The sequence below is a fragment of the Ischnura elegans genome, chromosome 3 (genome assembly GCF_921293095.1).
Source record: "Ischnura elegans chromosome 3, ioIscEleg1.1, whole genome shotgun sequence".
NCBI classification, from domain to species: domain Eukaryota; kingdom Metazoa; phylum Arthropoda; class Insecta; order Odonata; family Coenagrionidae; genus Ischnura; species Ischnura elegans.
The window spans coordinates 33,251,370-33,267,507 of record NC_060248.1 but is presented as its reverse complement, the minus strand read 5'-3'; the positions used below and the strand labels follow the sequence as shown (position 1 = coordinate 33,267,507).

The following is a 16,138-nucleotide window of genomic DNA, read 5'->3' as shown; positions in this document are numbered from 1 at the left end:
AGATTTTGTTTTTCCGGCACAACTATACTCTAGTGAAGTATCCAGGCTAACAAAATAGAATCCATTCTTTGCTCAAAGAGCCTTTAAGAAGATTGGCAGAAATGATAATGGAGTGAACAAATCACAGTCAGATGGTTCAAGTATAAATATCATTGAAAATGTAGTGCTTTCATTTTCAACATGGCGATGCCTCTGGGATAGGAGGAGACATGACTGAAATGAGCATCTGGGTGGTAGCAATCCTGTAAGCAAAAGGGAGCAGTCATCTACTCATTGCAGAAACTTCAAAGCCAATATGATATTACATTAGTTAATGAATTTCCGGTGAAATGGTGTCTCTAAAAGTACTAGTGTTCAACTCCCATGGAGGTGGGTGGGATGTTCTGGGGTTGTATCACTTGGTGAAATTACTGAATTGTTTGTATCACTTCTTAAACATTCTTGGGTTGGATGTGTTAAGGTTACCCTTATATATAATTTTCATTGACTCTCCAGTTTTCAAGTCAGGAAATAGCACAACAGTTGCTTCTTATATTATGAGCATTGCAGCTATTTTGTTTGTTGTGCTTGTAATGGCTGTATGTTGAGCTACCGGGTATTTAATACTACACTTCAATAGAATGTAGTTGAAAATTGAAACATTACAATTTACTGTATAATAAAACATCAGTCACGGTAATGCTTGTTCCTTACTTTTGGGCCTAGGCACTTGCATTAGAAAGGGATGCTAGCATCAATATCAGAATTTTAGAGAGGGCTACAATATCTGATGGGCTAGATCACCAATTTTGTCAATTTTGAACTGTAATAGAATTAGAAACATGAAGGGACCCATGTTTATATCCGTCGGTTACTTCTTGAGCTATTCACCCTGGAACATCAACGGATTTTTTCACAGATAATGGCATCACCTGATCTCAGCTACTCCTTGGTCCAAAAGAATAACTTGGGTTTGAGGAAAGTAATTTGTGGTTGTTTACACCCTTTTGAATGATCTTCACCTCAATGAGCAGTTATGTATCCCTGCACTAGTTAAGAGCTGAAACTGTAATGGCATCACCAAATTATGAATAGTGAGCTGCAAATTTAGTGTCCCTTAATTTTCAAATTTTGAAAATAGCTGAATGAGAAAGATTTTAATTTTTGTCATAACTTATCTTTCCCTGCCAAAATGTTTTTATGAGTTGCAATTTCCGAGCTGAGTCAAGGACCCAATTGTCTTGGTAAAGGGCAGGAATCAATGGCGGACATCATGATTTCCATAGCATTATTATGAATTAATGTGTTGTTGGTTGTGTATCAGAATTTCTTTGCCACGTATTGATTATGACTTTTTTTAGCTATGTTTAAATTCAATGCCTGGCTTTTCTTTACAGGTCCAGATTCTTGAGAAACTCTGACAGGGACAGAAATAAGGAATGTTATCCAGCCCTTCATTATCCTGAAATTTATCTTCTTCATGGTGGCTACAAGGAATTCTTTGACAAACACAGTCATTTATGTGAGCCCTGTTCTTACCTCCCGATGGCCGATCCTCGCTATGAATCAGATCTACGCTCCTGTCGTGCCAAGTCCAAGTCATGGACTGGCGGTATGGGCACATCTGGAATGGAAGGCTCGAGGCTACCGATGCGTGGGAGCCTGAAGAGGTTGGGCCTGTGAAACCTATTTATTCTTCAAGTGTTCTACTCACTGCCCTAATCCCATTCTTCATTGCCATACTGTGTGTGTGTGCTGGCCTGGAAGTTGTTAAGATTGAGTGTATATCCGCAGAAAAAAAGTGTGCTCGTGTTCTTGGTGGTGCATGTATAGAGGGGTATTTGTTTCTCTTTTAAAATTGAGTTTTCTTTATTTGATTGTGAGAGGTTTGATGCAGTGGGAATTCATTGCCCAGTGTCATGCTATTCAAGCGTGATCCTTCACTCGGCTCAACAAGCGTGTGAATGATTGAAGAGATAGTAGTTTCCTTTCACCGAATATATATATGTGACACTTTTTAAATTGGTACAGAACCATAATGTTAGTGTGAATGAGTGGCGAGAAAATATGTATGTATCGAGTGTTGGTGTCTTTGATCCCAAAAAGAGGACCAAAGTGTATTATCAGTGCAATCATTCTGTGTTTTGTGAGACACGACACAATCACTGCCAAATAGGATATAAGCAATATTGTGATGTGAAAGAATGAGATGAATTTCACCACCTTCTATCAGAACCATTAATAAAAATAAGTTCTATCGTATATATTTTTGGGATTTGTACTTGTAATCAAAACCTTTTGAAAATTGACTTTTGAAGTGTTTGCTTTGAGTAAAACTGATTCACAATGGTGTTAAATGCACTTGAATTTGAGGCTAAAATTCATTTGATGTATGACATTAACAATAACTCAGGTGAGAAAGAATGTTTTTATTGGTTTGACCAGACATATTAACACCGAGACAGTTTTACAGCAGCTGACTACTGCTTAGCACAGGAATTTACATTGATCATATTATCATTTGTCATCATCAATAAATACACATGAACTATAACCTGGCCTTCAATCATTTAAGTGTTCACTTGGCTTTTCCCTGTTGAGCCACAGCCTCCATTGCTTTCCTAACAGTTTCTTCATCTCCCAAGAATTTCATAGAAACGACTGGTTTCATGTTTTCATCCAATTCATAAACAAATGGGATTCCAGTTGGCAGATTAAGTTTCATGATCTCAGCATCAGTCATTTCTGGAAAGGGATAGGGTAATTTTAGAAGCGGCCAAGATAACTTAGGTATGGTCACAGAGCTCAAAGTTGACCTTGCTCATGACATTAAAGGTCGAAGGATAAAAAGGGATAATATGTCTCTATTCCGACAACCAAATGTCCCCACAGAGGTAACTACCATTCTATTACCATTAGAAGGAAGAAGCATTATGAAAATGAATTTATAAACTCATCAGAACCTCGCAGTTAACCTGGATAGTATATAGCAGCAATGTGGGGACAAGGATACAGAATCCACTGAATAAAGAAATATTAAGTGACTGCTGCAAAATCTGGCATGCCTTTAAGAGCTACCACACAGCAGTAGGTTATTTGAGTGTTGTAATTCAGCTTCAAAAATGCCAACATCAAAGTCAATTCTTACTGCTGAATAACATAAAAATGGTATTATACCTGTGGAATCTATTTCATTAACATATTAAGTTTCATATCAAGCAATTGCCATTAAGTATTGAGTGACAGCCAATTTCACCCTAGAAATGACAAAAGGTAAATGGCTTACGGTCAAGGTGTTTCACGATGCCTCGTAGACTGTTGCCATGAGCTGCGATCAAAATCCGTTTGCCTTCTTTCAACTGCGGTACAATTGTCCCATTCCAATATGGTAACGTTCTTTCGATTGTTAGCTTGAGAGATTCAAATTTTGGGATATCGGCAGCCGCAGGTCCTCCAGCAGCTTTGTGGTGATCGATAATACTCTTATAGTACGGGTGGTCTTCTTCCATCGGCGGTGGAGGGACATCAAAGCTTCGGCGCCAGATTTGTACCTAAAGGAATCATTAAAGGTGATAAACTTAAAATCACTCGATTTTTAAGGTTTTCACCAGTTAAAAGGGTATGGTCAAACAAAAGTATTACCTGATCTTCACCGTATTTTTTGGCAGTTTCTGTTTTATTCAATCCTGTCAACGCGCCATAATGTCTTTCATTCAACCTCCAAGTTTCTTGTACCGGTATGTCCTTCTGGTCGATCTTTTCGAGGATGTGCCCCAAAGTATTTTTAGCGCGGGTCAAAACTGATGTATGAGCAATATCGAATTTATAACCAGCATTCTTCAATGCATCTCCAGCTGCCTTTGCTTCTTGGACGCCTATTAGGATCAATGAAGAGATTACAGGTGATTGTTGAATGGCTTTGGGCAGTTCTCAAAAACTGAGCGTGTGTTTTATGAGAAAATACATACATACAATTATGATAACATGAGGTTTATACAAATCAGTAGAAAAACTGGAGGCAGGAAGCATTAAAGCATTCAAAGAACTGGTGCAATTACTCGAAGAATTACACCAGCGGCCTATTGATCTCATTACGTACCTTGTTCACTTAAATTTGCATCGAACCAGCCACAAAATTGATTCAACTTATTCCATTCACTCTCTCCGTGTCTCACCATAACAATAGCGTACTTTGCCATCGTGAAATTTAGTTTAAAGACAGATTAAAGTTTTGACTCGCTAAGCGCACCGAGCAGACGAGCTTCCTACCCTTCTAACAAACCGTTGTCCTCCACTGACCTTCATGAGTTCGATACTCCTCCTATATATATGCATGCAAGAAAATAGCGAATTTAATCATAATTCAACTTGCTGAACATAAATAACTGAAAATTATAATGAATTCGAACAGCCAAATTTTATTTTTGACTCTGTAAAATTTATAATTACAATGGTAAAGAATGGCAAATTTCCCTTTTATCGGTCATCATTTGTTTCTCAAGACCGCCCGGGTTTGTAAACAAGACCTCAGTTCAGACGTGAATGTCTCTCGAATTTGTGTCGCAATGTGACTTTTCTCTTATATTAGCGCAACTCTTCAAGATTGAGTTTTTATGTTCAAAAGAATAGTTTGCGGAATGATATTGCCGTAGTGAATTACGATTTAATCATTGAAGAGCGAGAACTCAAGTATCGAAATGACTTCAGAATATTTGGAAAAACTGAATCTTTCGTGCAATTGGGAGACTGCTGATGAAAGAGATATTAAGAATACTATTACCTTTGGAAGCAGTGCAGATAATGGCGATGAGTATGTCATTATTCACGCAGTTATTTTCTTGGTTAATACTTTACTATCAATTACTGATTCCTAATATTCCTCTTACAGATCAGAATTGAGTGACATAGTTAGTTTAGAAACCTGTGTTCGCCTGTTTTCGCCGGATTCAGCCTCAAGTTCGCCGGAATTGAACTTCAATTTTGCTCCAAATATTATTATCACGGCTCTAAAAATTGTATCGGAGGTACGTTTATCTGAATAAGTCATCGGCTAATTTTGAGAATTGCTCCACCTTACTTTTGCTCTATGATGAAGTTGATTCAATACGGCCTCATATATATTTGGTTTGTTTTTTCCATCATGACACGCCAATTTAACGAAATAAAATGCTTATAAATATTTGACATGACTACCAAGTTCCTCTCAACTGAGAATAAGTGTTGGTTTTTGTGGGATACGACGAATAGTTGATTCTTCATTTTACGGTATATTATGCGGTAGAGTATGTATCAAATAATATTGCTGATTAATTTACGTATTGCAGGTGTAGAATAAATATATAGCTATCTAACTTTAACAGATGCTAATAGACAACTGATTCATTTTGTTTAATTGACAAGTTTAGGTATTTAATTGAGAAAATTAGGGTACAATGTATTTTCATCTCTAATAGAAAAATAATTAACTCACTACGTACGGTATAATTTGTTATTACAGCACAGCAGTTTTGGTTGTTGAAATATTGTTAAGGTATAATTTACTGTTTATGAAAGGATCACAGGTAGGTAGAGTGGTGTAGTTTAACCCACATGTATTGGCCTCTCGTTAATACTGTCTCATCTGATTGACAAATGTTCTCCCCTCTCTAATGGCGTAACCCATTTCTCTTCCTAACATTTTTACCTACATCATTCTTGCTTTGCATCAGTTTTCAACATCCCTCATCTGCACACAATGCATCAGTACCACCTACCCCTACTTTCAGTCATGAGGCAATGTACCTGCCACTTCAAGCACTTTCCTCTTAATGTTCAAGTATCTTGCCCTCATCCATTGGAGCCTCTGCTATATTTCCAGCTAGTTTGCGTCCCCTTTCTTCTTTACCATCCTACACACTCCAACATATCATACTCTTCATCAAGTTTTTCACTACATATCTATTTATATATTATGTTCCCAATTACAATTATTTCTTACTAGTGAAATTTTCCATTTCAATAGCTATTTATGGAAAAGGAGACTTTCACCAGTCATTTCAATATTTCCATTGCTGTCTGAGTTTTCCTCCATTTCATTGTGAAAGGTATTCTACGGATGAAGTAATTTTTCCTTGGAGCATTTTATGAATCACCCCCGACATTTTCTTCCAAATTGAATTGAACTCTTGTATCCTCTGGAAAGCACATTCATTTAATAGATCCTATTTTCCTCCCCACGTAAAATTATTCCACTGTGGGTGATTTTTATCATCTTCTCACCAAGAATTCAATGCTATGAGGCAAGATTATGCATAACATGAAATGATACATTTGATGATGCTACGTATATGTATGAGGCAAGATTTTTTTTAGAACGTTATACAGGACATGAAATAATAAAAAAATTAAGGTTGGTTGATTTCTATTAAGATTTTAATCACTTGATTTTTTGCTACTTATCAGGTGGTTTTTATCAATGATAGAACTACACTCGTTATTAATATTAAGTCCAAAACATAGAAAATATTAAACAATTTTTTGTTATTAATGATTTTCTTCTTTAAATGCTTGAGTTATCTAAAAATCTTAATTCAGATAATTAAGAATATCTACATGCTTACAAGTCATATACTATTGAGTATACTGAGATATTAATGGTATTGCTATCCTTTTCTTATACTCTTCAAATCATATAATTTTATATTCAGTGACAAAAATTTAATTTTTAAACAAAATTCGTACTGACATTTTTGCTCTCTGATACTTTCTGTTTTCAAAGTCCAAGTAGGATAATTGTCTGATCTATCTAATATTCATAAATAATTATTTAAGCCAGTTTCTCTGGGGATAATAAAGAAAATAATCGCATCAGCAGGGTGATAGCATAGCATAGTTGAGCATAGCATTTGGTTCCTCTAAAGGCTCATGGATTAACGTTTTTTCTTCATTAAAATTATGAAGAAAATGAAATTGATGTAGACAAAAAAATATGAAAGGTTTTTTTTTGTACTTAGTTCACAATTATTATGTATTGTGGCCATGGTTTACCTTCAAATTCTTCAGAACTTCACTTCAGAACCAACTATAGCCTTGTTTCAATTAGAGCCGAATAAACTTGAATATTGTGATGCAAAGATGACTACAGCAAAAATCAGTTTAAACATCTGCATGAGTGATCCAAGAATATATATGAGTCAACATACTCCTTTTATCTCAAGATGTGATTTGATTGTCGTGTTGAGCTGTAAACTTTTTTCCTACAATAGATATCTCACTTTTGTTAATTTTGATTGACTCTATTGATTGAGTCTATCATAAATGTTTTTGTTTCAATGTGCATTTATGTTCTTACTCTAGTTTTAGTTTATCTAGTTTAAAAACCCCGGTTTAGTTTAAAAACTCACAAAAAATATCGGTGGGGGCCCAAACCAGGGATCTTGACCCGGGAAATTTTTTAAGTAGTGAGTTCTAACAGGCTTCCCACTCAACCGTGAAAACCTTAAAAACCGTGAATAAGCCGTGAATTTCATCTACCGTGAAAAACCCTGGAAATGGCCATGAATTTCATCATAAAACCTTAAAAATCTCTCTTTATAATAGAGAAAGAACTACAATTGACAGATCAAAAGAAAAAAAAGATGTTTAAATCATGTTTCAAGACCGAGCCACATAGAGACACATTTATCTCCACACGTATAATCGAAGTGCAATTATTGGTGCCTTGTGCCATGACGACGCATTGATCTTGAGCCTGTGATTGGAAGACCGGCACACAAAGTGTTCATTAACCCTGGCGGAAAATCAGACACTTATATACTTCCCTACCTCACTGCTCTCTCCTTTTTGCCACTCACAACCTTAAGCTACACGTAAATTTTGATATCGATAAGTGACGTCATGAGAAATAGCACTTTCATCGCTACATCTGAATTCACGGCGCCTGTCGCGGTTGATAAAGTTTTAGGTAACGTGCGGGCGGTAATTGTTACGTCATCAATATTTCTGCCGAAAATGGCTTATCAACAGGCCGTGAATTTGACGATATTTAGAACGTGAAAACCTGGAAAAAACAGTGACTTTTATAATTTAGTTAGAGTGGGAACCCTGTTTAAGTTTTAAAGCATTTAAGAAGAGTCATATGATCAACATGAGAACCCTGATAACTCGAATCTCGATATTTTGACACTCCGGGGAAAATGGACAAGTCTGACACATTTTTTCCCTCACACCCATAACGAATTTTTGAGGGGGCTCGGGCCCCCTCAGGCCCAATGGAGTCAGCGCCACTGCTTTTATCTTTGATAAAGGCAATGTAGGGATAGGCGCAAGAGTAATTTACTCTAATAAAAGTGTAATCAGTTGTTTGTCAGTCGTCATTTGTTCCCCACAACTTGATGGCTAATGGAGTGCATTCTTGCTAGAGCATTTGGAAGTCATGCATGAGGATTAGCATATGCATTACTAGCACATAATATGTTCATAAGGTCAAAATTTTTCGGCCAAAAATGTAGACTATTACAGCCACTAACATTGTATTTAACAATATTTCATTATAGCTGGTTGTCTATCCCAAATCTTCAGTTCATCTCTACCGTAAGGCTCATTGAAATCATATTGTTATTGATATAGATAATGAATAGTGATGGCTTTGATAGTTTATATTTCAGAATATGGATCATATCTCTATTGTCTGGAGTAAATATCACTTCCATAGACTTATATTATAGCCTACCAAATGTATTTTCAATGGAGAAGCTTTTAAGAAGAATTTATGAGTTTCAACTTAATTTTATTTTTGGAATAGTAAGGTGGATCTGTTTAGATTATAATATAAAAATTTAGGCACATTCTGAGATGGAGTGTTTGAGAAAAATTAATGAAGAATTGTGTTAAATATTTAAATACAATGATAATAGGAAAGGGTATTTTTTCAATTCCATACATATTTGACACCTTTCTTGAAGTCTTAATAAGCCATAATTGATGGCTCTATGACAATTTGTTGGAGAAATGGTAGGAATTATATAATTCAAGGTACGTTTTTTAGCAAAAATTGCAAAAAAAATTAAAATGTGCATGAAACGATTTAACTTAAAATTACAGAATGCATGTGCATAAAACTCAAAAATACTTTTTTACAAAACAGTCTCAGGGTGTTTACTTTGAGTTGAATGCCTACGCAGAAATTTTCATCAAAATCTGATTCCCTATCACAGGATTCTGCTTCAGTGGTTTGTCAGTCGTCATTTGTTCCCGACAACAACTATCTTGATGAGTTGCATAATAATACCCTTATCTTAGAAGAATTGGTGTCTGGGCCAAAATATTTTGGATTTTTCTTAACTAAGGTTTGACTACATACCAGGAAGGAAATATCAAAATTAGATTTGATGAGTGTGGGGACCCCAAAAATTATTTGCCTACCTTCTGTGTGGAGACGTGAATCATTGAGGCCTAAACTTATTAAAACATATCTTTTGCTGTTTCATAACATTTCCAGGTGCATATCATTGAATTTTGTGGAATTCTCTAAAACTTATGCCTATTTCACAATCATTCCTCAACTTTTCCAGGCTCGCATCATAGAATTGTTCGGGAAAGGCGGAGAGTATGTGTCAACGACTCATTCCGACTTCTTGGATGACTTTGAGGGAATGGCTGTGTACAGTGCTTTCGTTAAATTAGCAATTCCATCCTCGGAGTGTACCATCAAGGTTAGACAATGGGCTTAGATGTATTAAAAGTATAAAATTTTGTATATAAGATGTACATTATAATCTCAGACTTGGGCTTTTTACTTTTTTTACAGTTCAAGAAACTAAAAAACCAAGAAAGCATTTGGATTTATGGGATGGGCATTTATACTCAGGCATCCAAAGGTCTACACCATGATGGAGCACAGGTTGATTTCAAAAGTGTCAACGAAAGACTTCAGCGGTCAGGATGTGACTTGAGTGGTAATGCTGAACAGTGTTTGAGACTTTTAAACACCTTTCAAACCATTTCGAATCCATTGAGCCTAAAAGCCTCAGATGGCAGCAATCCGAATACTTCGGGAAATGCCGAGGCTCACAGAAAAATGTGTGATCTTTTTCTTAGTGTCTCTCCAATGCTCTCCAAATTCAGATCCAGTTCTCATGGTTCTTCTAGTTCGTTTAGTGCTCCTTCCAGTTCACATGATCTTCATGGTGCAGGTGAGCCTAACCCTGGAAAGTTCACTTCACCGTCACACAGTTTATCCAGTGATGCAATAAAAACTCTCATTTCCGACCAATTTCAACTGCTAGAAAATAGACTCGTTGCTAGAGTGGATGAGAGACTTAAGAAAATCGAAGAGAAATTAGACATGATGTTGTTAACAGTTCAAATGCAGGATGCAAAGTTAACACAGTAAAGCGAGGGATTATTGAGTTGGAAACTGATTTTTATTTACCCATATTCCTGTTGTTATTTTGTTCATTATTAAGAAGTGAATGTACCGAAAAGAGTATGCTAATTCGTTGTGGCGATTTCTGTTTAACAGCTGTCATTTTTTTATGAGCATTAAAAAAAGCAATGTTGACAATAATATTAGATTTTTAGCTAAGATATTAAAGAACTTCTTTATTAAATGTTTTATAAAGCTGTTGTCATTATCTACTATAAGAACAGTTATGAAGTATGTAGTATCCCTGCTGTTTTTCGAAAGGTTTGATATGATAGTCACCTTAATTTTTATCCATCGTATGAGGCAAAACTATTTCCATTGGATGTATGCATCAACCCTTTCCTGTCGACGCCAATAATTGGAAAAGATTTTTCGTTGCTATGAGTAGCATGAGAATATTTTAAACCTCTCTGGAGCTCTTTTTTGGGGTGGAGTTACCCTGCTATTTTCGTCTCTCAGATTTGGGACCCTGTTCAACGGGTCACCTGTCCCTTACCCCAGCCACTCGACTACCCCCCCTAACCGTATTTCAGCACAAATCCATGGTCAACTTATTGCGTTAAGAGTGATTTTTTTTCAACCAAACATCATATTTGATTTTCAATAATTTACTCTTTTAAAAGAATTACTAACTTTTTTTACCATTGTGGAATTTTAAATGGGTTTTTATGGTTAATAACAACAAAGTTAGTAAATACAAGGTAATAAGGCTATAAATCAGTAAGTCTGTCTTTTTAGTGCTAAAATTTTGTTTTAAAATTGCTTACGTACGAAACAAAACTAAGAATTCATTTCAAAGTATTAAAAAATTGTAGTATGCAACCAAATATATTGCGATCACCAATGATAATATAACAATTCGCAACAGATTCCTGCAGTGAGGATGATCATAAATGAGTGGGAGTGTCGGTCTTCATTGCCGAGGAGTGGCCCTAATGACTCGCTAAGCTGGGTCTCAGGCCGGGCCTGAATGCATATGACAGTTGTTACCTCGGCTGTAACTTCCCTCCCCTCGCGTCGGCTAGAGCTGACGTCTGGTCGTTTGCGTTGAAAAACCACAACAACTATGCTCGATGTCTCCTACGAATGAAATGCCCATCGGCTCCACCGGACATCCGGCATGAAAGGGCCTCTTCCCTTACTTTAATGATTTTTTGGGCAAAAAGATTTATCGGTGAAAATTCTTGCTTTCCCCCTCATTTGGTAGTATAACCTCAAGTATGAATTATCTCATTTGGATGGTGCTAACCCATGCCGAGTCAAACTATAAGTTAAATGGAATTTCAATGGGAAATTGGGAGTGATTGGTTTATTTTTTTGCTTAAGTTAGGGTGAAATTCAGTAATCAATAATTTTTAGCATGGTTTTCATTAAAACTGAATAAAATGATGTTGTCCATAGCAAAAATAATGCATTATTGGCTGCAGATACATTATAATCCATTTTGGCAAAGCACAAATGTAGTACATAGTTCGCAATACAATGTTCTAATCATGGCACTGTCAAACATTATATCGTACGTAGTGCTGTGAAAAAAAGTGAAAAATCTTTATTGAGGTACAATATCAGTTAGTAATTCAAATTCTTTAACCTTTTCTGCATCATTAGTCAAGTTAAATCCTATTTATTGGTCAAAATTGTCGAAGGACATCCACAAAGTAAACTCTATCCACGGGTGAGAAAATGGACTTTTTCTATACTTTCCAAGCTCATCTCTTGCTTATTCAACAAAAAAATCTCACTTGACTGAAAATATATATGTATTTAGAAAATCAAGAAATTAAAATATGTATTAAGGATTTAAGATCGTTGGAAGAAATTTTTTTATTAACATTGGGATCCTCCATTCAACTTTCCACCACAAGGGATATTCAAAGAATCTCCTATGCAAGATTAGATTGTTTGTCTAAACATAGTATGTAAGTTAAAAATTACATCAGGAATTTTGGGCATCATCAATAATAAACAAAGGTTTGATTAATCAATATTCGTTAACACAACTTAAATTGCATTTTTTTTGCTAACACAAATCTAGTTTAAAACATTAATAATTCTTTTTTTGCGATGCATCAATTTTTATCTCGTGCCAGTGAGTGGAATAAAAATCAAATGTTTACATTTACACTTATGATCAAAATTCTACAACAATTTAGTTCACACAAATCGGATTTTAATCATAAGATTTTACTTTTCATTTAACATTTTTTTTCATTAGTAAACACGAATTGGAATAATAAATAAATGTGTAGCAGGCTAGATTATCATTCAGGATTTTTTTAATTGCTGAAACAAGTTTAAATTATCGATTTTCTTAACAGAAGTCGTTTTGCTTATATCTTCACGTGCACGGGAATTTAAAAAATGTTTTAACTTCTGAATTATCATTCTAAATTTTTTTGTTAATCTAAATCGAATTTTTAATGTGAATTTTTCCTTTTCATTTTCCCTTCAATTATTTTTATTCTTCGCGCACATGAATCGAATGAAAATCAAATGTTTCCAATTCTAGATCATAATTATATATTTTCATTTATTAAACAGAAATCGTGTTTTATTCATATGATTTTCTTTTTTGTTAGAACGTAGGATTCCGCGGCGATGGTTTGATATCTGCATTTCTTCAGGGTTTCTTTCCGCATCATCTTGTTTGTAGACAACAGTTTCGCTGGCTATCCTGCCAGCGTCTTCAGGTCGAAGATTTTATTTTTTGTTTTTGTTATTTTGCATTTTTATTATAGAACTCTCGAATCGAAAAAAAAATCAAATGTTTCGAAGCCTTAATTACTATCCCGCATTTATGTCTTGAGCTCACATATGGAGTTTGAATGACCAACCTTATTAGTAGTCATTTCTTATTTATCTTCACGTGGACGCGATTTGAAAATGTTTTTACTTCTGGATTATAATTCCACATTTCTTTGTTAGCACAAACCCTATTTTAAACTTGAATTTTTCCCTTTTACTTACCGTGAATCATTTTTTTTCTCGTGCACGTGAATCCAATGACAATCATATGTTTCCAAATCTGCATCATCATTATTCATTTTCCTTTTTTTTTAACACTAATCGACTTTTAATTATATGATTTTCGATTTTATTTTTTCATTTTGCATTTCACTTGTCGTTAACTCGAATCGAAAAATAAACAATTGTTTCGAAAAATAAAAATATTATTTTTGCATTTTTTTCATCATTCAAATCAAATTATAAATATTCCTTAACACAAGATAAACTGCATTTATTTTCTCTTCCGCGCGAATCGAAAAAAAGTTTTAGCATCTAGAATGTAATTCCACATTTTTCTGTAAACTCAATTCGACTTTAAAACATTAGTTATTGCTTTTTTAACCAGACATCAATTTTTTTCTCGTGCACGTCAATCGATTAAAAATCATATGTTTACAATTCTTGATTATAATACAATATATTAAACGCAATCGAGCTTTAATCATATGATTTTCCTTTTTGTTATTTCATTATTTATTTCGCTTCTCATTATCGCGGGTCGAATAACAAACTGTTGTTTCGCTCTGAAACTTTTGTCACTCTTCGCACTGAATTCGCGTTTATAATAGGATTTCCATTTCCAAACCACATTTTTAGTTTTTCCAATGTTCGAGGTGAAATCGTATCTATAACAACGATTTTCATTACCAAATCACATTTTTTATATTTTTCCTCTTCGCAGTGAATTCGCGTTTATAACAATACATTGCATTTCCAAATCACATTTATAATTTTTTCACTGCTCGAGGTTCAATCGCGTTTGTAACGAGGGTTATCATTTCCAAATCGCATTTTTAATTTTACCACTCTTCGAGGTGAATACGCGTTTATAACAAGCATTTTCATTTCCAAATGACATTTTCAATATTTTTACTGTTCGAGGGGAGATCGAGTTTATAACGAGGATTGTCATTTCCAAATCAAATTTTTAATTTTTTCACTCTTCGCAGTGAATTCGCGTTTAAAACAGGGTTTTCCATATCAAAATCACATTTTTAATTTTTCCACTCTTCGCACCGAATTCGCGTTTATAACAAAGATTTTAATCACCAAATAACATTTTTAATATGTTTATTTTCGAGGTGATATCGCGTTTATAACGAGGATTTTCATTACCAAATCACATTTTTAATTTTTTCACTGCTCGAGGTTCAATCACGTTTCTAACGAGGGTTTTCGTTTCCAAAACACATTTCTAATTTTACCACTCTTCGCAGTGAATACGCGCTTATAAAAACCATTTTCATTTCCAAATCTCATTTTTCATACGTTTACTGTTCCAGGTGAAATCGCGTTTATAACGAGGATTTTCATTTCCAAAGAAGATTTTAATTTTTTCAATCTTCGCACTGATTTCGCGTTTATAACAAGGTTTTCTATATCAATATCACATTTTTAATTTTTCCACTCTTCGCAGTGAATTCGCGTTTGAACAACGATTTTAATTTCGAAATTACATTTTTACTTTTTTCACTCTTCGAAGTGAAATGCAGGGTATAACCAGGATTTTCATTTCCAAAACACATTTTTATTTTTTCCACTCATCGCAGTAAATTCGCGTTTATATTAAGAATTTCATTTCCAATTCACATTTTTAAATTTTTCACTCTCCGCAGTGCTTACGCGTTTATAACAAGGAATTGCGTTTCAAAATCGCATTTTTTAATTTTTTCACTGCTCGAGGTTCAATCGCGTATATAACGATGGTTTTGATTTCCAAATCAAATTTTTAATTATACCACTCTTCACAGTGAATACGCGCTTATAACAAGCATTTTCATTTCCAAATCACATTCAATTTTTTTCACTCTTCGCAGTGAATTCGCGTTTGAACTACGATTTAAATTTCGAAATAACATTTTTAATTTTTTTCACTCCTCGAAGTGAAATGGAGGCTATGACCAGGATTTTCATTTCCAATACACATTTTTATTTTTCCACTCATCGCAGTAAATTCGCGTTTATAGTAAGGGTTTTCATTACCAATTCAAATTTATTATTTTTTTTTAATCTTCGCAGTGATTTTGCGTTTATAACAAGGATTTCCATTCCGAAATCACATTTTTGGTTTTTTCATTGTTCGAGGTGTAATCGCGTTTATAACAACTATTTTCATTTCCAAATCACATTTTTAATTCTTTCATTGCTCGAGGTGAAATCGTAGTTAATACAAAGATTTTTCTTTCTAATTCACATTTTTAATTTCTTCAATCTACGCAGTGATTTCGCACTGATAACAAATACTTCCATTTCTAAATCACATTTTTCATTTTTTTAAATCTTCGCAGTGAATACGCGTTTATAACAAGGATTTGAATTTCCAAATGACATGTTTCATTTTTTCATTCTTCGTAGCGAATACGAGCTTATAACAAGCATTTTCATTTCCAAATCACATTTTTTATTTCTGTTACTGCTCGAGATGAATTCGCGTTTATGTAGAGGATTTTCATTTCCAAATCTTATTTTTAATTTTTCCACTATTCACAGTGAATTCGAGTTTATAACAACGATTTTAATTTCCAAATAACATTTTTAATTTTTCGCTCTTCGACGTGAAATCGCGTTTATAACTAGGATTTTCATTTCCAAAACACATTTTTATTTTTCTCACTCATCGCAGTAAATTCGCGTTTATAACAACGATTTTAAATTCCAAGTAACATTTTTAATTTTTTCAATCTTCGGAGAGAATTCGTGTTTACAACAACGATTTTAATTTCCAAATAATATTTATAACTTTTTCGC

The 16,138-nt window shown here is 34.4% G+C and overlaps 3 protein-coding genes across 4 annotated transcripts in view; 2 read left to right on the top strand and 1 right to left on the bottom strand.

The window, feature by feature from the left end:
* The window catches only part of LOC124155639 (M-phase inducer phosphatase-like), a 142,850-nt gene extending 140,317 nt beyond the window's left edge, over positions 1 to 2,533 (top strand). For both annotated transcript variants that reach the window (XM_046529642.1, XM_046529643.1), the window contains one exon: positions 1,377 to 2,533. In XM_046529642.1, coding sequence (XP_046385598.1) covers positions 1,377 to 1,662 — 286 coding nt within the window. In that variant the 3' untranslated portion in view covers positions 1,663 to 2,533. The remainder of the gene's footprint in view (positions 1 to 1,376) is intronic.
* Positions 2,394 to 4,287, bottom strand: LOC124155642 (phosphoglycerate mutase 2). The gene is made up of 4 exons (XM_046529645.1): positions 4,079 to 4,287; positions 3,622 to 3,854; positions 3,266 to 3,530; positions 2,394 to 2,724 (listed from the first exon to the last, which is right to left on the bottom strand). The coding sequence occupies exons 1-4, from the start codon at positions 4,176 to 4,178 to the stop codon at positions 2,558 to 2,560; spliced, it is 765 nt and encodes a 254-aa protein (XP_046385601.1). The 5' UTR covers positions 4,179 to 4,287; the 3' UTR covers positions 2,394 to 2,557.
* Positions 4,288 to 4,465: 178 nt separating this feature from the next.
* On the top strand, positions 4,466 to 10,575 carry LOC124155641. Its single transcript, XM_046529644.1, has 4 exons — positions 4,466 to 4,789; positions 4,868 to 5,003; positions 9,531 to 9,671; positions 9,767 to 10,575. The coding sequence occupies exons 1-4, from the start codon at positions 4,677 to 4,679 to the stop codon at positions 10,349 to 10,351; spliced, it is 975 nt and encodes a 324-aa protein (XP_046385600.1). The 5' UTR covers positions 4,466 to 4,676; the 3' UTR covers positions 10,352 to 10,575.
* Positions 10,576 to 16,138: the final 5,563 nt, after the last annotated feature.

What these genes read in the sequence shown, in the direction of transcription:
- LOC124155642 (XM_046529645.1), bottom strand. Translation starts at nt 4,178, where the DNA reads ATGGCAAAGTACGCTATTGTTATGGTGAGACACGGAGAGAGTGAATGG. An exon ending in AAAAATACGGTGAAGATCAG is followed by an intron (nt 3,531 to 3,621) that starts GTAATACTTTTG and finishes TGATTCCTTTAG; the next exon opens with GTACAAATCTGGCGCCGAAG. An exon ending in CATCGTGAAACACCTTGACC is followed by an intron (nt 2,725 to 3,265) that starts GTAAGCCATTTA and finishes ATCCCTTTCCAG; the next exon opens with AAATGACTGATGCTGAGATC.
- LOC124155641 (XM_046529644.1), top strand. Translation starts at nt 4,677, where the DNA reads ATGACTTCAGAATATTTGGAAAAACTGAATCTTTCGTGCAATTGGGAG. An exon ending in CTCTAAAAATTGTATCGGAG is followed by an intron (nt 5,004 to 9,530) that starts GTACGTTTATCT and finishes CAACTTTTCCAG; the next exon opens with GCTCGCATCATAGAATTGTT. An exon ending in CCTCGGAGTGTACCATCAAG is followed by an intron (nt 9,672 to 9,766) that starts GTTAGACAATGG and finishes CTTTTTTTACAG; the next exon opens with TTCAAGAAACTAAAAAACCA.